We start from the raw sequence: 26,017 nt of genomic DNA on the forward strand, positions 1-26,017 counted from the left end.
ACAGCTTCAAATTTTGGTTACAGACTATAGAAAAAATCAATACTTCCTCTTACTATAGTTTCTCAAATTATTTCCACTGTTTGAAGTGCAAGTTAAATGCAGTTATTTTTAATATTGTTCATTTTTGCCTTCCTCCTGTTTCTTCCCTTAGCAGAATCATGAAGTTGCTTCTGTGTGTTTATTTTTTATATCTGGTTTTCTCAGCCATCTCCCTGTATTCCTACTGGGGGAATAGTGATCCACCTGCTGCCCAGTGCTAATGTGATTTGTTACACATGGCTGAAGTTAACTCAGAGTGTTTTATAACTACTGTTTGTTTTATAAAAAAAGTGCATGCACATTGCTGAGAAGAGGTTAAAAGTCCAACAGAATTTGAAACCTAATCCTCTCCTGGTTATATCTCTTCTGTGAACTAGATTTCCTTCTGAACAGGCTGGAAGGAAGCACCCTTTGAATAATTTACACCTGCTCTAATATCTCTGCATGGTATAATAAACCTACATGGTGCCCTGTGGGTGTCACAGTTGGACTGTTAAGCACATGCCAAGGGCATTCCTGCTCAGTTTGGAGACAAATCCTGCTCCAAGGGAGCAAACCTAGCCTTAAGGCAGCACATAAAATATTATAGATTACTGGTTTATCAAGTAGCTAATGACAGGGAATAAATGTTCTTCTTCCAAGTCATCCTCTCATGTAAAAGCATCATCCAAGATCTGTCTAGCAAAGCAGCAATCAGTTAAAGCACAGAAATTTATGTTTCTGGTCTCCATACTGGAGCAGCTGGTCTGCAGGTGTAATTCCCAGACACCATAATTCTCAGGGAACTCTGTGAGACTCAGGAATCCTCAGCAGCTGCCTGGGATCAACTGCCAGGAGATTAACTTTTGCGCTGAGTATTTCTTCTTATAGAGTCTCAAAGTGAATTTCGTGTATGACTACATTACAGCTACCTGGAAAAAGACATTGAGCTCAGCAGCAGCGAAGCAGCTGAACCATGCTCAGAGTTGACAGGCTTTAAAGAAAAAGTTAATTCCTATTTTCTTTTACCCACAGGTCTACCCACGGATAGCGCCGGCATTTTGGCACTACCTGCGGGTAGAAGTGAGTAGCGGGTATTTGAATACTCCCACATCTTTATTTTACAGCTTGGTAGTGTTTACTGACCTCCTAGTTTGTCCATTGTGCAAAAATAATGAGCTACCATTCTACTTGCCATTCTTCTGTGAATGTAGTCTTGTAGTAATTCATGTTGGTTTGACTATGGTTGGGTTGGTTGCTAACCCAACTCACAAAAACATGTCTGTATGCGAGGTTAAAGACAAAAAACCTGAAATCTAAAAGTCAAGGCCATATCAAATATTCTGACTATAGCACAGACCCAAAGTACAGAAATCCATACCTGCACCTCCTTTTATAAACACATTTTACATTCATGAGAAGAATATGGAGCTTCAGTTCTGTTATATCATTTTTGCAAAGACTGTTCAACTCAACTTGATATCATTTCTTCCCTCTTTTGTCCCTCAGGAGCATGAGCAGCTCAGCTATTCCTCCACAAGGTCCAAGGCTCCAAGTGTTATCATCACAGGTCTCAAGCCAGCCACCAAGTATATATTTCATATCAGAGTCAGGACGGCAGCAGGATACAGCGGCTATAGCCAGAAGTTTGAATTTGAAACTGGAGATGAAAGTAAGTTTCACTAAAGGGAAAAAAAAAAAGTACAATAGAAGTAGCATCTAATTCTAAACCAGTGAGACACTGGGAGTTTGAATGGCTGAACCCCTACCATTTGTTTATCACAAAATGACCAGTGCTATGTGATAAAAAACAAGCCTCAGACTCACAGTTCTGGATTTGTAACAGCACATAGAAATGTTAGCCCAATGCTACAGCTGAAGGAATGTTCTCTTCCATAAAATTCCCTTATGGGTCCCTTCCAAGCTAAGATGCTCTAGGATTCTCTGATCCTTTTTTTCCTTATAGAAGTCCTGCCTCTTGACATCTAGAAATACCCTTAGCCATGCTTTCTCTAAGTCCAGCAGCTCCACGCAAGCTCCCAGTGATGGACTCTTCACCCTGTAGCTGTCAGTGCTCCCAGACTGCACAAATAAAAAACTGAAAACTTTCATATGCATTTCTGTCAACCAGTAAACCTACTGAATTTGGCACAAAGAAGCAAGAAGCCTTCCTATTCCTACAAAATAAGCAAAAAGGCTTCATGTGTGATGTTCACGCTCTAAACGATTTTATATTTGTCATGTGTTGCCCTCCATGTTCAAAGAAACATAGAAAAAGGTATTTACATGTATTTGAGAGGAAATTAGTGTAGTAGATACAAGACTAAAACACTCATTAATTAAATTACTTTAATTAGCCAATTATGTATACCATGTTTTCATTAGTGTTTTAGAATTCAAGTTGTTTAAGCTAATGTACAGACTCAAAACTATATAAGTGCTTCCAAGAGCACCCAGGGATTTGTGTTCCATTTTTATTGCTTCTTAACTTCTATTTCAAAAATCAATCAGGGATAGATTTCCAAGTGCTTAATGCCTAATTGGACTTTTTAAAATTTGCTGGGTACTTAAGCCAATTGGTTTGAATAGGAGTTGAGCATTTGGGTGCTTTCAAGAATTTCAGTAGATCTTGCCTGGTGCAATAAATACAAGGCTTAATTCATGTAAAAAGAAAATACTATTTAAACCTCTATGAGGTTGAACATTGTGAAAATGTCATTTGCCCATCTAAATTAGGAAGACTGTGGCTCCAGTGACATTTCCTTCATTGGTATTGAGGGAATCCCGTGGGAGTGACATTCCCCTTACTCTATCCTAGCCCCATCTTTCTCAGTGCACTGATGCAGCTGGCCCTTGGGCTGCATGGTAATCTTAATTTTAACATCCTTTCTGAAGTATATCATCAAAACTGAACCTGATACTGAAATAAACTGGAAAAATAAATCTGTTTATGATGCCACCAACAGACCTAACACAGTTTATCTCTCAATATTTCTGATGTCTTTTACTTTTGTGTCTAAGCACTTGCTGCCTACACTAGTGCATGGTTTCCCATAGCTGAATAAATAGAATAGATCAATGGTTTTGTCAGTATTTCAAGATACTGAGTAACATTTACACAGGGAGATTTGGGACAGTTGTGTTGAGATTTGGGCTACTTGGTTCTGTCAGTACCTATAAATGTTAATTTGTCCTTGCTGGCCTGCATCTGTCTTACAAACCAGTCCTGGTCCAGCTGTGTAGTAATCTCTCTTCATCATTTATTATTCTGGCAGTGTGCAGCTCAGCTGAAAATTTTCAGATTTTCCTAATATACATTTTTCTCAATTTTTTCTGAAGGATAGCAAGTAATAGTAGGCCAAGGCATCCTATTGCAACTCCCTCCAGCCCTCCTTACTTGTTTTCACCAAGAAACAAGTTACTTGTTGAAAATTCCACTTTTGCAATTACTTTTTGTGGACTTTCAATTAGATTTGAATTAACTCTAAAGTAGCATTTTCATGAGAAGGCTGGGAAGAATAGTGTTTTAAAAGTCTGTATTGTGAAAAGAAAATTTATCAAACAATACTCTCATGAAAATGACAAAAAATATTTTAAGTCATGTGTTTGATAAAAATCCTCTTTAATCAACCTTAGATTGTAACATCCTTCAGCTCTCTGCCAATGGAATATGGTACAGTAGAGAAGAATTCCCAAACCACTTGCAGTTAAACATCTAAGGTTTATCCTGCTTGAGTGTTGACAGAATTTGTTAGTAGATGGCAGTAAAGTGAGCAGTCAAAAATTACAGGTTTTCTTTAATAGACTAACTATAGAAAATTAATGATTCATCAGCTGTGGGATTTGTATGTCAGTGTCCTAAAATACAGTGTCCTTTGGCAGGGCAGTGTCCTGCCTTCTCTGATGTTCTGGGTGAAACACTACCTGTGTCATTTCACTTTTAAATTATTTAATTGGTTTTTGTTGCTTTTTTTTTTAATTTAATTGTTTAATTGTTAAATTTTTCAATTTAAATTTAAAGTGGGATTGCTAAAGGTGGTGCATGAGGGAGAGAGAAGACCATATCTGCAGTAGTAGTGGAAGTTAATTATTAATGTTGATGTGGTTTTTGGGAAGCACCACCCTCACTTACTGACACACAGACTGAGGCAGCCACAACTTGGGGAGCTCTGTTGTGAATTCTTCTCCCTGCTGCAAAGACAAACAAATGGAGCATCCAAAAGAGTGAAATTTGTATTTTCTTTGTGATAGGAAATGGATTTACCTAGGATATTCAGAAAAAAATCTCCTCAAGGAAGCAGGGATGGATGAATAGATGCTAACAGGCATTTCTCCGCCTTTTAAAGCCCAGAGGCTGCATCTGGGAAATGTGAAACCTTTCCAAAGCACAGCAACCACCACTTGTGACTGTGTTTCTTGTTGCCATTTTATTCAGTCTCTGTTTCATCACCTTACAGGCAAAACACTCGTAGCAAAGCTGGCAGGTTTTCATACACTCCAGCACACAAACAGCTGCCACTGCTGGGGCTTTAAATTGGAGCATAAACCTCACTGGTAGCTCCTGCTTTTATCTGTCAGAGTTACCAGAAGGACCAGAAAAATCAGAAAAACTCTGGTCCTTCCTAACAGAGAATAAAATGTGTTCTGACAATTAAGAAAAACATTTTTCCTAGGGCAGAGTTGCTTTAATCTCTGACTGTTACCCTCTCTGGGTTCCCCCCCCCCTCCTTCTAACCAGCTGGTTTTGGAATACCTTTTTTTGGTTGGTTGGTTTTGTTGTTTTGTTTTGTTTTTATTAATAATTCAAACCTTTTGGGGTTTCTTTTCTTTTCTTTTCTTTTTTCCCTAGAGAAGTGGTCATTACCTCAGCGGTCCTTCTGCCCAGAGGAATTAGTAAAATATTGAACAATTTGCAGCTTCCAGGCAGTTTTCATGCCAAAGCAGGGCTTGTTCTAAAACCAAAGGTATTTTCCTCCTTGGCCTTCCCATCATTAGGAAAAAATAATCTGCAAGTGGAATGGTTGGCTTGTTCTGGAAGGGACCTAAGGGACAAAGCAGCATTTATGCACTGTGTACTTGTGCTGAACAGAGTGATAAGTGTAAGCACAAAATTATATTTAATCCAAAAGCAATACAGACTTTGTATACTTTAAATTATTAACAATAAAAACCTAAACATTTCAGAAATGCTAATGGAATACCTGATTAGGTGTTTTATATAGTTGAAGACTGTGAAAAATAATTGGCTGAAACTCCATTCTTGATGGATCAATAACTTTAATTTCTTTACCATAGTCTCAGATGGTGTTTTTTGTGTATTGCCAGAAAATACTGCTGAACTTTCACATTCTTCTCCCTCTTCCTACATCCACAAAATCTATCTTTAACTTTTCATCCTCAAATCAAGCTATTTTGGGTTTTCCACCAGATGTGACTCCATTCTTTCCAGAACTCCAAAGCTCAAGCAAAGGGTCCTGAATCATTGATTCCAGTGCATGTCCACTACTTGTTTAAGCACATGCCCTGGTTCATGCCACGACAGAGAAGCCATCCCAAGGATTTTTAGAAAATCTATTGCATTACCAATGCAAAAATGAGATTTTTGGTTGGTTGGTTGGTTTTTTACAATGTTTTATGTTTCAACAATAGTAAATTGAATTCCTTGTTGAAACAAAACAAATCAGATGACATGTATCTCATATTTAGGAACTTCTTGTTGGATCTGTCTCCACCTCTGCCTCGTCCTACTGTTCATTCAATATTAGTCAGCTCTGGATACCAAATAATGTCTCATTTTGATCTTGAAGTATTTCCTTGCTGTGTTTAATACTTTCAGCAATTTCTTCTTCACATTTGACTTTGGTCTATCTGATTGCACGACTGCATGCGTCCAGAAAATCCAGACTTCGCTTCTCCTCTGCATTTCCTAAACAGGTGCAACATCCTCATTCAGATCTCGAACTGTTTGCACGGACTTTCCATGTATCCACTGGCCAGGAAGTGAATATTAGGGGAAAACACTAGGAAGAAAGCTTTTCAAGTGAATAGACACCAAAAAGTTTTACATTCTTATGCTAGTGACAGCCCCTTTTAAGTTCACCTTTCCTTTGCCTTCTCATTTCCCCTTTGAGTGGAGCCCATCAGCTCACTGTACCACAGGAACTGCACAGGAACTACATTTGCATTTGTGAAAATGTAAAGGTTGCCCTAATGAGACTTTGTGTTTTTCTTACCTATTGTTCTTAAGCACTGTTGTTTACAATGCCTTGTAAATCCCCCTGACAGCCTGTTAGAGCTCCAGTGCTCACTGTCCACACTTATCTGTGTTACAGCTGCTCACTGTTATCAGTCTGGCTGTCTTTCTGTCACTTTTTTTATCTTTCAGTCTGCTGGTGGGTCTGCTGCCTGATAGATGTCAAATTCAAGTAACCAAAGGATGTAGCTGAGAGACAGAAGTGAGCTGTCATTAGGGCTTCCAGCTCTTTTATACCAAATACACAAATTTGTAAAATCTTTTGGAGAAATTTGCTTAAAGAAAGAGCAGAGATGAAAGATTCTCTCTGGTTCTCAGCCTCTTGTACTGTGAATAAAACATCTGTACCATTTCTTCCAGTGTGCCCAGTGAGGAAAAGAGGAAGCCTCAGGGAATTTCCGTTCAGCCCAGAAGGGAGGGAAAGTGCAGCTCCTCCTCCATACATTTGGATGAAGAACCTAGAGAGAAGATGAGACAGGGCATGGATGTAAAAAGTGAATTGTTGGGGCAGAACTGACACCAGGCTGGTTGCAGAAGGGATTTCTGGGCATGGTGTTAAGCAAGGAAGCTGGAACTATGCAATTAGGAACTTCAAGCATCATTTTAGGCATATAGCATGAGTTAAGCATGAAGAGCAATGGCAGTGAGGAGTTTATCTGGATAAAAAGCTCCTGGGTTCATATATAATCCATGCTGCAGTTTTAAAATCACTTGGACTAATCACGTCAGTTGCAGATAAAATGTGCTTGACGAGTTTTGCCACCCATACATTGCAGTATACTACTGAAACATCTTGGCAAAGTCATAAATTCTCCCTTTTCCTTGTCTTAGCTACTCATTTTTAAGTGTTTTCTGTCCAAATGAACTTATTGAGTAGATAGGTAAAGAGAAGGAGACATAGTACCAGACTAAGCAGTCAGCCCAGTTAGAGGGCTGCTAAGCTCCCTTAGCTCTGCTCATGGTTTGTGATAAAGTTGAAGTGCCCTGGACAGTGTAGAGAAAACAAAATACTGATTTTAGCTATAGGAATGCTGGCCATGTTGTCCAACATGAGATTCTGGAAAAAAGTGCTGTGCACTTCTGTGATTAGATGCAGCACTCTCATATGTACGCACAAAGGGATGAAATGAGGTTGCAGGAACTTGCTTCGCTTTGCAACCTGACAAAGTTGGTTTTTAAACTGTTTTTCTTTCTTGCATAATCAAGAAGTTCTGAGGAGAAACACAGGGTCATAGACCAACATACACAGGAAGAAATAAGAAAGGAAAACCAGGAAGTGAAAAAACTATTCAAGAACATGAACAACAGAAACAAATAAAGCTCTTAGTATTTACAACCATAAGAGAAAGCTGGAGAAATGAGAAAAGAGCAGAGAGATTGAGAGACACATAGAATTTAATTTAGAATGTTAAAATGCTGTAAAAATTCTAGGTATTGAGAGTCCCTGATTACTGCCTTCTCACTGCCTAAATAGTTTTTTGTGGAATCTTTTACCTGTATGTGATAAGTCTGTGTATAAATATTTCCATCATTTTGCCTTACCAGACACTCTGTCAGATTTTAACAAATTTACATTTTCCATTTATTCTTGTCTGTCATTTGGCATTTTTAATCTGACAGGTAAATTAAGGTCATCTGGAAGTTTCAGGCTTGAAAACTCCTTGTAGTGATTTAGCTACATGAAAAAAAAAATCCTAATGTATTCAACTCTGGCCTCTAAAATACAAACAAGAGAAACAGAATTATCACTTTTCAAGTAGGTACAGTCTCAGCTAAAAATCTGTATTGTTTATGGGCAGAAAGAACATAAATCAGTGTGAATTTCTCCCTTTCATTAATGTGACTTTGGTTCCTGATAGAAAAATATATGTTATTGAATGGTTGGATTGGATTCTGTTTTAGCTAGGAACACAAAAAAATAGCAGTTCCATCCAGAAATTGTCCAGGACACATCTTCATTTTGATAACTGCAGGTGCTTCTTTAAGCCATGGAATCAGCCCCTACATTTGCACCAGGAAGGTTCCTGGTTGTTGCCTTGGCAGTGAATGTCTGTTGAAAAAAAATCACAGTTAATTTGTCTTCTGACAAATAAATTTTGCTGTTAATTTGAGCTTGTGTTTTGCTTTGCTCCTGCCAAATTCACTATTTTTGCATGCATCTTCTTCCTATTATAAACAAAAGGAGAGCTGCAGTTTGTCCTCCCCACTGAAGAGATGGGCAGGAAAGACTCCTCTGAAACCTGCTCCGTGAGCAGCTTCAAACCATGCCTGACTTTAATAATCTTTGCCACATTTAGCACAACCCCCACTAGACTGAAAATTGTATTCAGCATTTGCATTGTTACTTGTGTGGCATGATAGTTATGTTGCATTTTTCCAACTAAACCTGAGCCTGTGGAATGTAACACAGAGCTGGAATCCACTGCCATAACATCACTAAATATCATTTAACTATTCAGTCAATATTCGCTCCATCATTTCTTGGAAGGTGTAAATTTAACTTGTCTGGCCACAGGTACTGAATCCCTTGTAATTTACTGCTTGTGCATTCTTCCATCAAATTATTTGGACAGAAACCTAAAAAGTTTGTTCTGCTGACAATCTGACACAAGCTACTGCTGGTTTAACTTGCTTTGCTACTCTTACAAAGCTGGTTTGCACCACGAGTTTTCAAGCCACACACAAATATTGTTCAGAAGCCAAATGCCTTTCTAGGAAACAGTGTTTTATGAGGCTTTGGATTGGAATGTGTGCATTGCATTGAGTTTCATCTGCTGCAAAGTGAGAGAATATCACCTGCTGAGCTTTCTAGACAGCAGCCTAGGTGATTTCCCTAAGCTTTAATCACCTGATGCCTAATGAAAGCTGAAGATTTTGCTTATTGAACAGTTTGCAAGTTTATCATATCAAAGTTGCTTCCCTGATGTAAAAATTATTCCCTTTTCTGTATTTATGCCTGTTTTCAGAAGGCATTGAATAGAATTATTTCTTCTTCTTTCAAAACAATGTTTTATTTCCCATGGAAATAGTAAGAATTGGGTAAATGTCATGTGGTGTAAATGTTCAAGTGGAACAGAGTTTAACAAATAAAACTTCAGAGTCACAAGACAGGAGACAGAGAAAAAAAGGAGCCTAATTCTTTTCCAGCTCCTGTAGTATTTGTACAGTGAGGGCCACCTGGACTCTAAGTAGGTAAATTCTCAATGGAAAGATTTAATATTATACACAATAAATTAACAAAATTAGGAAGTGTCCAGCAACTGGATAATTTCAGGTGATCTCTTTTAACTTCTAAACATTCTACAAAAAGCAGAGAGAAAAACAAGAGGCATAAGAATGTTTTTCTTTTGATCAACTACGGAGTTGCTAATCACCAAAGCATGTTATGATAAACTATATATATATTTTATGACAATGGAACTGAACACCAGACATGCTGAAGAATGCGTGAAGCTGCACATTAGGTGTGGGGGTTTTGCTTTTTCTTCCTCCTGAACCCAGTTTAGTATCTTCATATACCCAGCACTGCTGCTGACTTCAGTGGGACAGGGGGATGGAGAGAACTTCTGAATTAGGTGCAGGATTAAGATAAATAAAGCTAAGGAAGAAAATAGAGTTTTGTGCCCAAAATCCTGTCATATTCAAACTTTAGTAAATTGCAAGTGTCTGATAGTGACAAATCCTCCTTTTATAAACCTGCAAACATCTTCTTCCCTCCATCCTAGTTGAGACATGGATTATGGTTTCTCACTTCACAGACATTTCCATCCGATGCCCTTGCTAAACACTCAGGAAAACATTAAAAACAAATTGCAACATTTGACCATTGAAATTATTTCAGCCATTCTGCAAAATCTCTGGGTGATGGATGGAGCATCAACCCCTTTTCTCTGTGCTTCTCTTTCAGCTTCTGATATGGCTGCAGAGCAGGGACAGATTCTTGTAATTGCCACTGCTGCTGTGGGTGGATTTACTCTGCTGGTCATCCTCACTTTGTTCTTCCTCATCACTGGCAGGTAATTAAAACACTGTTCTCGTGTAGTCCCATCTAAAATTAAGAACTTAAGAATGATATTCAAGTCATTAAACTACATTTTCAGAGCTAAAATTAGGGTTAGGCACAGTGGAATATCCTCTTTGTTCAGCAGTGGTCATACAGTTCTGTTGTAACTGTGGTTTTTCATAAAGACACAGTTTGGGGAGATAAGAAATTATGTGATATCAGGAAGTAGTTTGGATATTTAGAAATAAGTTTCTGGATTTCTTGCCTGCAAAGTGATAATTTAAAAATGCAGTATACCTGCTGCACCTTCAAGGCTCTGACATTACAAAGAAAAGAAAAAAAAAAAAAAAAAGAAGGAAAAAATCCCCACAGTGTATTTTACAAAATCTTACAACTGTCAATTGCAAAACTTTAGAGAGTGCACTGCTCAGATATCAAGAGAGGGTGCTGCACTTTTAGATTTGTAAAGATTTGTAATTACACATCAGTGTTGTTGGTTTAGCATTATCTCTAATTGGAACAGAAAGTGAAGTTCTATCAGTGCAGGCCAGAGGGTGTGTTTGCAATACTCTAAATATGTCACTGCAGCAGCTGCCATTATGTGAATTAATGCTCTCTCTGCTAAATAATAAAACCAGTTAAATCTAACATTCTGGTGAAGGTAACGAGAGCAGTTAACCTTGGAATATATTGTGGCCTTAGATAATCTTAGAGGCTAAGTAAATATTCCTGCAGTTACTACAGAAGGTGACAAACAGTAGCATCTTTCAGAAGAGAGAGGAATTATTTAGACAGAGACAAATTTCCAGAGAAAATGATTGTGTAGAATCCATATGTGAAATCCTGAAACAACTCAAGCACATCCTTTAGAAAAAAATCACTAAACTTGGGAATGAAAAAAAAATATGGAAATGGGTTTCCTTCTGTGTTTCTTCCTCCTGTTTAAGAATATCAGAGATTCTCTTACCTTTCTACTGCCTTACTCAATGGGACCATTTCAATTATGTAAGATAGGAAATAATTTTGAAGTGCTGCTTAAATGCAGTGATAAGAGCATGTTCCACAGAAGACAGAGCAAGAAAATTTTGAATAAATACTCAATTTACTCTAGGACTGGAGGCAAATTTCAGCATGAAAAATGGGACTGGTACCCTACAGATGTGCTCTGCTTCACTGTTTAGAATTAACAATTTGATGAGCTGTCGAGTCTCAGGGCTGCTGATGAGCCTATTCAGAGTGGAGAGGCTGGGGGAAACGAGCACCTGCCTCTGCACTTTGCTGGGTCATTATCCACCAGGAGCAAGCAGGAAGCAGGGCTGTCAATTGCAGATAGGAATATGAAAGCAAGTGATGCTTCAAGACGCAGGACTGGGGTCCTGGCTCAGTTTCAGGAAATGGGAGGCTAAAGCTCAGTCTGATTTAGCCTTATCTCCAATTGTTCTGCAGCCAACATGAGCAGGGAATGAGGAGACTCCTCTGCTGGTGATTAATCACTGGCTTCTGTAGTCAAACTTTGGGGCCACATGGATGTTTAGGAGGGTTGGGTAAGGTTAAGGTCTTGTTTCTTTGGCTGTTTCCTTGGGCAAGAACTTGAAGTGTAAGAACTTGTGCTTAGGGCTCTGGACAGGTGGCACCCTACAGACCACTTGTTCAGGTCCTAAAAATGGCACTGGCATCCTTAGGGAGTCACAGCAACTGGTGATTAATCTCAAGGTTTCCACAGAGTCTGAGAATCCACTGGTTTGCACTCCCTCCACAAGGACACACCAGCTTCAGGAGTTTCTACCCTTAATTTCCTCACCATCACCTGTGTAGCAGTGAATGAATTTGTGACTGTTCCTGCTGTGTTTCAGCAGTTTAAACAAACCCCTGAAATGAGGTGGGTGTGTTCACCTATTCCTCAAAGAGCCCCACTCTTAGTATGGATTTACTGACTGTAATTATTTTTATTTAATTTTATAATGCTGTTAATGTTCACACAGAGGACAGTTTGTTTGTTTTTTTTTTTCACGCTGGTCTTGGAACTGCATGTCTGTACTCCAGAGCACACATCCACAGGCATTGCTATTCTCCACAGGCATCAGAGCCTCAACAACCCTTTGCTATCCTTTAAACCAAAATATTTCCCTCTAAACAGTAATTTTTAGGCTGCTCAGTGAGCGAGAAAGAGCTTTAGGACCAAGAGCAAATATTTTGTTTTTTCTTGACTGAAACAGTTGGTCCTGCCATGTGACTCCCTAAATCAGCATTATCAGACCTGCAGGTAGGCAGTGTTCAGCAGCTCAGACTGCACAGAGCCAATCAGCAAAAGAGTGAAAAAATGTGATGTGAAAAAATATTTTCTTTTTTCATGAAACATGGTGAAGTCATTATAATTCTGTTATGAAGAAAATGAGAGTGTATTTTACCCACTGTGTAGGAAAGTTAATGGGATAAGATTTAATTACCACAGGCCTGTGGACACAAACAGGAATGCAGGAAAGTAATAATTTATTGAAGTATCAGAATTCTTTGGAGGAGTCAAACTGAAAAAAAGAGTATTACATCAAACTTAAACTCAGATAGTCATTGTCATGCTAATCATTCAACCATGATCTGTTTTTCTTTGTATATAATCTATTTGTAGTTCATCATGCATATTTCCATCTTTAGATTCATCAGTAAATATATATTCCAAATGCAAAGAATTTAGCTTTCATAAAATTGCAGATAAAACCCAGTGTACATCTGTTTTATTCATGGCAAGTATTTTATTTAAAACCTCACTTGTTTTTCTTGAAAGATGCCAGTGGTACATAAAGGCCAAAATGAAATCCGAGGAGAAAAGAAGGGCTCATTTGCAAAATGGACACTGTAAGTAGTTCAACACTGTATAATATCTATATTGTGTTTAAAATGAAGAAAGTCCACTGCTTCCTGAACAACTTTTGCCCTTGGTGTTTTAATCTAGTTATTTGAGTAGTTCCATATTGTCTGCATCACCAATGGTCTTTATTTTTGTTTGCAATTTCACTAAATCTATTCTAGTTATTAAAGGGGCTTTTGGTATTCAGCTAATAATATTTAGCAGGTTTTCAAGTATATTTCTTTGAATTCTCAGTTGTTCTGGGTACTGAATTGCTGCCTCAAAATTCCTCTCCTGGTGACTGTATGACTTATTTGTATCTAGTTCTCTTTGGATTTAGGGATCTACACTTCCAGCCACCCAAGAAATAAGAAGTGGAATGGGTTGTCTTCCCTCATGTTCCTGCTCACTGATCAGTACAGTGAGAGAAATTCCTGGTGATCTCTCATGGGCAGTAATTAGTTTATACAGCTTAGTTTACCTACCTACTTTAAATGAGTTGCCTTATTGTTTCTTGCTAGAGTAGCAATTAATTTAAATGTATTTTCTTATTCAAAGGATATTGCACAAAGGGTATCAGATTTTATTCTTTCATCATTTTGATAACATCTCTGGAAATGCTATGATCAATACAGAAGTTACCAGAAGTAAAATATTTTTTCAGGTGACACCACTATATCGAGCCAAGTGTCTCTTTCTGTCAAGGAAAAGGGCACAATTGCCCATAAAGTATACTGCCTAGAAAGATGGTTTTCTCATTTGTTTCTAGGCATGGCCAGAAATAAAAGAAGACAAAAACCCTCCTCCTGGAGAGTTTGATATATGCCTCTGAGACCATGACTGAATTTGAAAAAAGCCTCACTCAGTGTCTTTCAGGCCAGGGCAAATGATGACTGTATTTCATGTTGACACAAAGCTTCATCTCGGAGCCTTCCCATTCATTTGTAGTGATCTCAGCATCACACTAGAGGGGGTGAGTCTCTACTCTTATATGTGCTCCACAGAACCAAGAATAAAGAGGAATTACTGCTTTAGACTCAGCTATTAACTGACAGGAGAAAGAAGGCTGAGAAACGCTTCATTCTTTTTAAAGGGATTCTCCGAACCCAGCTGCAGATGCCTCTTTTTATCCTGATAAATTGATGGATTATTAGCATCAACTTCTGATAATGGATTGAAAGTTTTCCAGAACTTAACCATGGTATGGCAGCAGCCTAAAAGAATTCCCATCCAGATAGTCCAGAAGAAGCAACACAAGTTCTCGAATGTGCTATACTCAGGAGCACAAGGGGTATCAGCCATGCCAGAAAATGACAGCTTGTTGGAGCCTGCCAAAGCAATCTGGCACCAGCCCACTACTGCCATGGCCATCTCCAAGGAAACAGACAGAAATTATCTTGAAAATGGATTTGGATATTTTTGTTGTCATCATTGCACCTGGCTCTCTGGCTGTTCCAGCTGATCAGAAGAGAACAAAGCAGCACAGCCCTCCAGGGTTCATCCTGAGAGAAAAGGAACTCAAAGATTTGACCTGTTTGGCAAAGCAGGATGTTCAGGCATCCACTCCTAAATGAAAGGAGTGAACTAGAAACAACTGTTTTCAAAGCAAAGGACAGATTGCCTCAATTGCCCAAGGAGCAGCAAAGAGGAAGATAAACTGCTTTGGCAGTAATCACTGCTGTTTTGAGACCGTGCTTTTCCCCATATCATTGAGCCCTCACTTGGTGCCTCTGCAGACCCTTCTTCAAGTGACCAGCTCTTCTGGTGGCTTCTGAAATTTTAAACCTGGAAGATGTAATATATTATTTTCAGTCCTTTCAATTGCCTAGTCAAAAAAAAAAAAAATTGTAATTCATGAATGTCAAGAAGTTCCTGATTCCTATTATTCTCTATTTCTTGCAGTACATTTCCCAGGACTTAAAACATACATAGATCCAGACACTTATGAAGACCCATCTCTTGCTGTCCATGAGTTTGCCAAGGAGATTGATCCTTCAAGAATTCGTATTGAAAGAGTCATTGGGGCAGGTAAAACTATCCCTGCTGTAAAAAAAAAATCTCTAGGCATGGCAATACTACTTTTAATAAGCTTTGGGAAATTAATTCATTATCAGTTTTTGTGTTGGATTGATTTTTTGCCTGGTTTGTCAGGGATTTTTTTGTTTTGTTTTGTTTTGTTTTCCAGATGTATTCAAAACACTGTCACTCAGTATGTGCCATAGTTGTTGTCATGTATTCTCACTCACTGAGGGTGAAATTAGATCAGAATCTCTTTCTATGGGGATATAAATTCTGAATACAGAAGACTGAGAAAAACTTCTTCTCAAAGAGAAAACTGGAGGAGTGTGAGGGAGGAAAAGGAGAGGCTGGCTTGGGATAGGCTTTTCTTTCTAGAGAAGGATCACTGGCAGAGAGGGAAAAGAGGAAGATCTGTTGATAAGATGTAGACAGTATGAAAGATGATGCCCTGTAATCCTTCTTTTTTACATTTTTTCATGTATCTTAATCACTCCAGAAAGGAAGGGTATTTTTCAGTTTAAGCCCCTCATTTAATGAATATGTTACTACACTGATAACCATGGAAGTATCCCCAGTGTTGCTAAGAAGTGTTTCATGCACTAGAAAATGTTGTGCAATAATCCTACATAAATAAAACTAGGTCTGGTAGCAGACAGGAGAGAGAAAATAAAAGAGAAAATTCTGTTCCACATCATGTGCAGCTGGAGTTGTGCCCCTCTGGAATTATGAGCCTGGGAGAGCCCCCAGAGGGCTGACCTCTGCAGAGAACATTCAATTTGCTTTCTTCTATTTCTTCCCTTTCTTCAGACACACTGCAGATATTAATGTCTTAGACTATAAAGCAGATTGAGCTACATTCCACATCTGTGTAACTGCTGATTTCAGTTGAATACAACAGACAAGGATTATTTGTTTTAGTTTGGGTTAAAATTATGTCCTTAATATTAGTTTAATTCATTTATGAAATCTCTTGTCTCAGCTTCTCTCTCTGCTTTCTTGTATGCATGGAAGTGTATGCTTTGACATATTTTATTTCTATGGGTTTTAATTTTATGGTTTTTATTTTCTAAAATTACATGGATAATTTGTCAACTTCAAAAATACTCACCTAACAGGACTTGCAAACAGGTTGCAATGAAATTTAAGCCCATTTCCATGCATACAAGATACAGGTTAAATACCATGGCTGAGTCAGAGAAAGTACAAATTCCCACACAGTTCTTCAGTAGAGGCTCAGGAACATAACATATCAGTATAATTCTCAGCAGTCCTAAAGATTTCTGTGCATTCTCTCTAACTATGTATTACACATTTCAAGTGGATACAAAATGGATTTCTTATCACAAGATAATTACTTTTAAAAGATGTTTACAATTTTCCCCTAAGTGAAACCAAAAATCAACATCTTCTCTTTTAACAAGTCAATTAATAGATTCACTTCTAAATTTGTTCTGTTTTAAGATTTTATTTTGGCCACTAATTCTCTTTTTTAATTTCTGTAACTTTAATATTTCAAACAAATTTTTTTTTTCCATTCAAGAAACAAAATATTTCATTCTGAAACTGCCAAAGTGGAAAATCCCAAATACTTGAAAAAAAAAGTTTCTAGCATTTCTGGTCATGACATTTTTAAAACTGTTCTTGTCCTGAAAGCAGTTTCCAGTTTGTTTTTTCAATGGATAAAGTCATGTCCAAAAGTTCTTGATAATTCACTACTTGCAGTTCTGATGGCTGTGACACTCAAGGCAAGTATTTTTAGTTAGTTTCTTTTTTCAGCTTAACTCCAACTTAACTCTGTACCCAAGTTATACTTTAAAGTATTTGGTAATTTTTCTGCACTTTTTTCTGCCCCATCTCTCCTTGCTGTTTGGTTTAAGGATTCAGCACCTCTTCAAGGAATGAATTCCCCGAGGTACCTTGTCAAGTATGTCTTAAAATTTACAATTATCCTCCTATTTTCTTTGTTAAAATGTTGAAACTCGAGGAAGAGACCAACTCTTCAGTTTTTCCCGGAGCAGACAATATTCTTTGCATGACCTAAATCTCCTGCAAGTTCTCCCATAAGTGTAAAGATTGAAATGGGGAAGTGAGTTGAGCTGTATTAGGTGCTGTTACCTTTCAGTTCTATCAGCAGCCAGTGTCTGTGCTGTAAGACATTTGTTCTGATCCCATGCAGTAATACCAGGCTGCACATCAGACTTAAGTGACTGACTACTCTTGTTTCACTTCCAGTATCACATATGCCCTGCTGAATGCAAAAAGGGATGTGTGGTTTGCAGAGATTAAATTTCTAGACTGCCCAGTTAGCTCCTTTTTGTATAATATACAGTAAGGCGGGTGAGGTTTCTGTTATTAAAACAGACATTATTTACATTTTATTAGAACTGTACAGGCAGTGGACTCTATCTTTTCCTGTAGTTGTGATCAGCCTTTTCCCTGGAGCAAGGAAAAATCTTGACTTCATTGACATCTGGCTTTTATCTTCAACTTATTACACATGCAGTCATGAACCCCAGCTGCTGCAGGGTCAACATTTATCTTGTTTATCTTCAAACTTGAGCAGTGAGAATGAGATTCTTAGATTTAAGAAAACCCTTTGATTGAACCCATTCCCCTTTGACTTTAAAAACATTGAAAATTCTTTATCTGAACAGAAGTGTGGAAAAGCTACTGTGGGATGAAATCTTGTCAAAGTCTCAGTGTAAATAATTCAATGCTTTAAATTATATCATTGATGTCCATCTAGTCTAAAACAGAAGTAGAAGTTATTATACACCTTAGGTTTCTGTCTGTTCTGTAGCTGATGATCTCAAATTTGACATCATGTCACAAAAAACTGCTGGTAGTCTTTGTCTTCACCAGTTTATCAATCCCAAAATCCAAGGGGAGGGAACTTACTTTCTAACTTTCCAAATCAGACATCCAAAAAAAAGTAAAAAAATGGGGCTTCCTTCCCCTGCTTTGCATGTTGTACAGATAATAAATCTTGGAATTGCAAGTTGTTCAGCTGCCTCCTTCAGTTTAATTCATTTTAAAGCACTTGGTAACAGCCTTTTATAGTCCCTGAGGGATGAATGTCATTATTTATGAAATTCTGAAGCTGTAATATTGTTGTATAATCTTGCAGTAGCCAAATGGTTTATTCTATAACCTATGCTTTACTCATTAGTCTTAAAATGAGATTTTGCAATTCTGCATATTTATTGGCCACAGAATTTCTTTAAAAATCTAATATTAAGGCTCTAGTATTTTTGCTTTTCATTGCTTCATCAAGAGAAAGAATTGGAAAAGTTTCTCATTTTAGGCATTGAAGCTTGAAAAACCAGCAAGATGCAATAAGGACATGATTTTAGAGAAGGGTTCTGGTCCTGCTGAACATGTCACAGAACAGAAGATTGATAGACCATGTCTCCTGCAGAACATTCAGGTTTCATCACTTTCTTTTATGGGAGCACTGTACAAGTCCAAATTATCTACTGCTTTTTCAGTGCAAATAGTCAGGCAAGCAAACTTTTAAGTAGAGTCTTCTAAAGGTGAAAGGGGCAAAATCATGTAGGAAAATCCACACACAACTTCCCCTTTTGTCAAAAGATTTCCAGAGCATCACTCTAATGACATATATTTTCACATACCTTATATTTGCACACATCTTTAATTTATTTTTTAAAATTAAGTACAAATAAATTGGTGGGAGGAATTGTACCAGGAAGACCTAGGACCACTTGATTTTTTAGCTGTTTAGGAAGCTGCTAATTTATTCAGAGGTTATGTTCAGCATGTGTTAATTGTACTCCTGCACTTGATGATGCCTCTGTTATTGAAGTGAAAGACAAGCTATGAAATTGTTCTTTTAATCTCACTCTTTCTGGATCTAAAGATAGTAAAAAATTTGCTTTGTTTTAGTGGAAGCAACAGAACCTAATAAAACAAAAGTCTTGTGACAATATCCATTCTAATCCTGTAACATCAAGGAGTTACAATTTTCTGAAGTGAAGGTTGTGCCTTTAATGTACCTCACTTCTAGATTTGCTTCATATCTGAAGATGCATTGTTACAGAAGAGAGCTCCTTTATTTTGTTAACTTCTGTCCTTAAAGTTTAGGGAATACTAATACAGACAGCACTCAATGGAGTGTTAAATCCCCAGTTAAATATATATCTGTTCATTACTTGCTTTTTGGGTTTTAGCAGTTCTGATTCCAAAATGACTGGGGTAAAAATTTTAGATTTGCTGTGAAAGCAACCTGTAATGAGAAATGCTTTGAAATATTTCTGTGAACATTGTTCTTCATTTACTGAATTGTGACCCATTAAAAACTGACCTGCAGTCATCCAAGAGGATGTTTGGTAGGGGCTCTAAATAACTTCTAGGTGACTTCAAAATCAAAGGAAAGTTGTAATTTCCATACAAACTGAATTATTAAATGTGTAAGGAGAATTCAGGGAGACACATATCCTTAACAGGCCCTACATACACAAGGAAACATCAGGGGAAACAACTTTTGAGATTCCTCTCACTGCACAACTCCAGATTTGCTGGGACTTTTGGCCTTTGGCTGTGTGAACAGGGAAATATGTAATTAATTTCAAGTAGGTGTGGAAGTCCATTTAAATAAATCATATGCAAGTGCTTTTCTAGGTCATAACAGTATAAAGTACTTTTTAAATGCTTTCTGTAGCTGAAGGATAGTCAAGTGTTCTGATAGTCTCAGGGCTTTTGTTAATATGTAGGTCTTCGTGCATTTCACCCCTAGAGATAAATATTTTTATCAATAGATATTTTACATCAATATTTTGTCATCAGTGGAATAAAAATCCAAGTGTCATTGCATTCCTTCCTCAGTTATTTATCCCAAACATGTTGATACCAATGTTCAATCTCAGTGGGGAGGGCTGAAGGTTTGCCTTTTGCAGGCTCAGTACAAGGTCCTATGATCTCTGGTGTGGCAGAAAGGAAAGGTGCTGAATATTTTGATTTTCTGGGATGTGATGACACTCATAAATCTGAATATTCAATCAGTTTTTTCTCTATCAACTTCTCTGGAATGTGTGAGTTCCTTGAATATTCTCCTGTACAGGCAGTTCTGAGTTACTCAACAGATATTTTATCTGTTTCAGGGGAGTTTGGAGAAGTTTGCAGTGGACGTCTGAAGACACCAGGAAAAAGAGAGATCCCTGTTGCCATTAAAACTCTGAAGGGTGGCTATATGGACAGGCAGAGGAGAGATTTCCTGAGGGAGGCGAGTATTATGGGACAATTTGATCACCCAAATATCATTCGCCTTGAAGGAGTTGTTACAAAAAGTAAGTCACTAATACCTTTCTTTAATTGTTTTATGCTGTGTGCTGCCTTTCCCATTCTGTCTCATTTTTTATTGAAATTAAGCATTATTTCCTCATTCAGTATGGTTTACAGTTCTCAGAAATCTTCCAAATCATTGACAGTCAATACTGCAAAATTTGGGATCATAATAGGAAATGCATAGCCTGTCTGTTTTCAATGTGAAATGTTTCATTTTTATTTTTTAATATTAATTACCTTCATTCAAGAGAAGTCTTTACAGGTTCTTATGAAACAGAATGGAGAGTTTGCTTATAAGCAAGTGGAGAAAACCACATATGTAACTGAGCTGACAATGAAGTCAAGTCATCTTGTAAAATATCTCATTTCTGCAAAAGTGCTCATTATTTATTTGATTGAGATTTGATTTGGGTACCAGAAGAGATGAATTTTCTATTCTGAAGAAATAAAAAGTAAACTCTTTATAGCTTGTTTGTATACTGAAAATGATTGACTAAAATTTCAGAATAATCTTTGAACTGTTTTACTACTTATAATTGTTGCAGCTGCCAACAGAGATCCCTTGCCTCTGAAATCCAGCAGGTTTAGTGGTGTAATGGACTTTTCTGAAAGGCTGAAACATCTAGCTGTCACTTAACTATCAAGAAGTCTAATTAATGTGCATGTAATTTCCTCAATGACAACTTCTTGCAGTAATGAATTAAAAAGCTCATGGTATATTCTTTTCAAAATTAATCAGTCTCAACCAAGCCATGTTGTTTGCTTATTTGCAGAACTTATATTTTTCTTTTAAAGGGAAGCATTGTGTTTATAATGCAGTGTCCTCTTACCATCACAGTAAACAGAACAAATGTGTTATGAATATTTCCTGGTTTCACTTCATTACAACATCCAAAGCTATATTTGGAAAATTAGGATCAAAGAGAAAAGTTTAGCTCCTGAACTTGTGTTGTTGGAATGGAATTTCAGTAGATTTGTGGAATGACATGACCGTGTTCAAATCTGTCTCTCTGTAGTTCTAAATGAAGATGATATTTTTCTTTCCTCACACAGTATTGCAAGGATAAATTTATTGGTTTTTAGATATGTTAAGTTAGTAGACTAACAAAACCAATTGCATTGCAGGAAAGACACAGCTTAGTCTCTCCACTGCTCTCCTGTCAGTAACAGCTCTGTGACAACAAACAGGAACACCAGTAAATGCTGGCTGAGCAGCACTGAAGCATCTTGTCAGGAGATGTAAATGTGTAGGAACTTAAGTGAATTTTGCTCTTGCTTCACACTGAGCATATCAGCAATTAAATTCCACCAGTCTTCACCAGCAGGGGTGGTTTATGAATCACAGGTCTGGTTGGGATCTACATGGTGGATCTTGTAGGGTATGTCTCATCTGGAAAAGGCAAAATGTTGTGGTTTAGGAGCATTATTTAAATCCATTTAAATGGTGCACAGGGAGTACAGTATAATAATGTCCTTGGCAATGGCATGATTGTTTAATCTTTCCATTTGTAAAGAAGTTTTCTTTCTGTAATGCCTCGTCATCAGTCTAGAGAGAAATCAAAGTGGCATTCAGAAAAGAGAAACAAACATAAATCAGTGCTCCAAGGTTAGAGTATTAGGTGTTGTACAGGAAAGATTATAGAGAGCTATAAGCCAAAAATTCATTATTAGCAGTTCTGCTTTTCATCAAGGAGTCAAAAAACTTCATTAATATTTTGTAATGTTTGTTTGAAGGTAGTATAAAAATAGTGGGTGTTACTGATATAGTCACACTGTTGTCTAAAAATATGCATCTCTCAGATATAAAATAAGTAGTGGAACTTTGAAAGAAAATATTTTGGTATTAGGCAGGATTAAAAAAAAAACCAAAACAGTTATGCAGCCATAATTATAGAATGAAAATAGGCTATGTGAATTATGAGCAGAGTTCACCCCCAGGCACAGAAAGTGCAAGTCACATAAATTGAAAAGGACAGGGTTGTGCAGCACTGCTCTGCCACAGGGAAGGAGCCTGAAGCAGGCTGAGCCATGGACACATGCACTCTGCTTCCCATTTTGTCTTTAGGGTGTTGCCTTGCATTTATACTGCCCCATCTGGGGTATTTAGAGAATAATATGATTTCAGCTTGGAGGAGAGCAGTTGCCTTGCCAAAGTACTAAGTCCAGGATCGCAGAATCCAAATTTCATATTACTGAAAGGTGTGCTCTAAAAGTCAGACAAAACTTTGTCCTAGCCAAATTATTTATGTATTGATAGCATTATAAAAGGTGTTTTGTTCTAAGACCTTGATTAATAATAACAGAAACTATTTATCTGATGTGCATTGCAGTTCCACTAAGCTATAAAGGCACATCTGATGCAGTAAATTTGATTAATAGATGTGTACTGCTGTTCTTAGCACATGCTTTCCTCTGTGTAACCATTAGTCATTAACTTCTAGCTGTTGCTGATAGATATTGCATCAGTTTGTAAGCAGTGCCATCCATTACAGTGTTATTGACTATTGAACAAAAAAGAAAAAGGATTTGATTGTAATAAGCAGAAGTTCTGTACCAGGTCAATAGCTATTGACTGGGGCAATAACAAATTTGCCTGCTCACTGCAAATGAGAGCTTTTATCTGGTGCTACCAGCTAAGCAAATGTTAACTTTTAAATTATACTGTTTTCAAAATTACTGTGGAACATGTACTGTAGGGGAGGAAAGAAATGCTAAACTAAGCCTGCTCAGAAGTAGCTCTGAAACAGAGTTTTAATTCCCTTTTCTTATGGCTTCATGTCTCATTTGTCCTAGCTGCAGTCCCTAATCACAGAGAGCAGTAAGCAGAACAGTTGCTGTAGCCCAAGCTTTCTGTTAGCAAGGAGTTCATTTCAAGGGCAATTTGCTGGGCCAAGGCAAACACACCATGGCACAGAATCTGGTTCCACTTGTATTGCTAACCAGAAGTCACAGGGGAAACTTTATTCTTGCCTGGTTTTGTTACAGCAACACCATTCCTTGCATGGTTTGCCATAAAAGACTGCTTGAATGCCTCACAAATTTATCATAGATGCTTGGACACTTCATAAAAATATCCATGTTTCCTTTCAAGCCATGTTAGCACAGTGATAATTTTGGGTGTTCTTTTGGGTGTGCCAGGGCATGCTCAGGTGAGTTTTATGTCTGTGGCCAAGCTGCTGCTATTTCATAAATGGGTATAAGTACAATAATTTCCTTCTCCAGTGCAAACACATGTGACAACACTGAAAGCTGGGCTCTAGAGGAGTAAGATGTGTCTTCATTTCTACATCATGTTGAAGACTTTCCATGGAAAGTCTATAAATTAAATTAAAGCTATGCCTACAAAAAAAAAAAAAAATCAGGCTGCATAACTATATCTACAAAAGGCATGAAAAAGGGTCCCTGACTATTGTAACTGTACTGGAAGAAATCCAGACTGGAATCTTTAGTTACTTTTGCTTGACAGTGCCTTACACAATAGTTTAAAGCAAAACCTAATCAGTACTATGTAATACTGCTTTAATAAAAATATCAATGCATGCTAGGGGTTTATTACATTCATAATCTGAATGTAAATAACCTAAATACCCTAAACAACTTCCAATTCTTGGAAATTCTTTCTAAGGAATTGTTTCCGTTCCAAATTTTGATTGCTGAAGGATTCATACCAATCACGTGTACAAGAGGAATATTTTAAGGCATTAATTTTCTTTGACAGCATTATGTACATTTGTATTCTCCAGAAGGATTTTCAAAATAGTCCCTTCACAAAAGGAGGATAAATGAAGACAGCACCCAGACCTCTGGTTCTGTGTAAACTCACATCCTTGGACATCGAGCCTGGCTTTGGAATGATACTTATGACTCCCTTATTGTCTCCTCACTGTTTTGATTTCATGGCTTTCAAGTTGTAAAGAGTATTGCAGTTCTGAAATCTTCAGGCACTCATTTGCAGATCAAATTTAAAGCTTTAATCATTGATTTGCTTTTCAAATTACTGTATATAATCCATTCAGTGCAACAAAAGCCCTAAAATCAGTACACCTTACCTTGTCCATGAGGGAGTCAAAGCAGCAACATGATCCTTTCTCTGGAATTTACCATATATAATATCTGACCTTTTTTTTTCCCCTTTTTTTTTAACAAAAGTTCAGGACATAATGAATTCTTTTTTCAGCAAAGACATTGTGCTCTAGGCCTTTAAGCCTTTATTGTAATGAATTTACTGTTGCCCTTTTCTCTCACCTGTTAAATGGCATTCATGATCCATTTCAGAAGGTGACATATTTTGCAGTACATGTGTTTATTGTACACATAATATTGTATATTTCGTTGCTACACAAAAGGATTGAGTCACTTTTGTGGCAATATCGACAATATTCTTACCTTGGTCATGGATGGTAAAATTGTACTCCCAGGAAGCATGATTCTGAAAAGTTTTAAATGTTGTTTATGGACAATCCACTGTGGTGGTGAGAGTGTTTGTGTGTCATATTAGCCAGTGGACTTTACATGGCATTGAGCATAAAGCTGAATTTTTATGATAAAATATTATTGTAGTTGTGCACATAATGATAGACAAAACAGCAGGATCTCAGCTGTGTTATAAATTGTTCAGAAAGTGGAGCTGTAAATTTAAATTTGGCTCACTCCCTTTATTTTCCTTTGTATCCTTATTCATAGACAAATATTGCAACACATTACTGAATCCAGAGTTGGCATGGCCATCAAATTAACACAAAACCCACAGCCACCACCTGAATTGTTAGGCAAATTTATGAGCTCAGTTTATTGGAGCATCATCCAAAATACAGAGCTGAAAGTTAGAGCTGTGCACATAACACAGACAAAGTAGGTTACCCTTCCTGACTGGTACTGGAAGAAATGTAATTAATGTTGATAGTCCTGAGCTTTTTTTACACATGCATGCATCCATGTGGACATTTCAAATTACACATGCAAACCACCATGCACCCATGTGTCGAAGGCTGCTGGCAAAAGTTAAGAATCCACAATACTCAGTTCTCCTGAATGACATATACTTAGAAGAAATGAGCTTATAACCCTCTGAAAAAATATACATTTGTCTTTCATTCATTATATTCTGAGAATTTTGTTCCAAAACTCAAGGGGCCATTTTGTTTTCCTGCAGTTCAAATCAGGGACATTTCTGTGTTCTGCTTTTCCCTTTTTGCAGCTAGCAAGCCATACATCTTGACTGTCAATTCTGCTGCTGCATCTTTCACAGGACGATAAGCAGTGAAGAAAAAACACATTGTCAAACAGTCAAGCAGTAACATCCTGTTAACAGCAGCTTAATCTCACCAGGGTACACTATCAAACATAACTAAATTCCATAATTCTGCTTTCATAGGTTACAGCTGCGAAACAGGATTTCAGATTCTTCAGGGTCCTCTTCCTTCAGATGTCTGTGTTCAGACACACAGGACCTGACTTCTAAAGATATTCAGATGTTTTGACGTGAGATGTGGTTCTAGTAGAAAAATATGTGACAAAAATGATTCCTACTAACAGCTGTAAAAAGATAAAGTCCTGTAGATAAGATATGGCCAGACTA

At 37.5% G+C, this 26,017-nt stretch overlaps 1 protein-coding gene and 1 long non-coding RNA gene across 7 annotated transcripts in view; one reads left to right on the plus strand and one right to left on the minus strand.

Moving 5' to 3' along the window:
- Window positions 1-26,017, minus strand: part of LOC137468640 (uncharacterized) — a 590,084-nt gene that overhangs the window by 482,177 nt on the left and 81,890 nt on the right. The window lies entirely within an intron of this gene.
- Window positions 1-26,017, plus strand: part of EPHA6 (EPH receptor A6) — a 367,788-nt gene that overhangs the window by 269,317 nt on the left and 72,454 nt on the right. For 4 of the 6 annotated variants that reach the window (XM_068180480.1, XM_068180478.1, XM_068180482.1 and 1 more), the window contains 6 exons: window positions 1,054-1,101; window positions 1,528-1,690; window positions 10,179-10,287; window positions 13,057-13,127; window positions 15,022-15,147; window positions 20,256-20,441. In XM_068180480.1, coding sequence (XP_068036581.1) covers window positions 1,054-1,101; window positions 1,528-1,690; window positions 10,179-10,287; window positions 13,057-13,127; window positions 15,022-15,147; window positions 20,256-20,441 — 703 coding nt within the window. The remainder of the gene's footprint in view (window positions 1-1,053; window positions 1,102-1,527; window positions 1,691-10,178; window positions 10,288-13,056; window positions 13,128-15,021; window positions 15,148-20,255; window positions 20,442-26,017) is intronic. The other 2 variants (XM_068180483.1, XM_068180479.1) reach the window with 1 other exon arrangement.

The sequence above is a fragment of the Anomalospiza imberbis genome, chromosome 2 (genome assembly GCF_031753505.1).
Source record: "Anomalospiza imberbis isolate Cuckoo-Finch-1a 21T00152 chromosome 2, ASM3175350v1, whole genome shotgun sequence".
NCBI lineage: Eukaryota > Metazoa > Chordata > Aves > Passeriformes > Viduidae > Anomalospiza > Anomalospiza imberbis.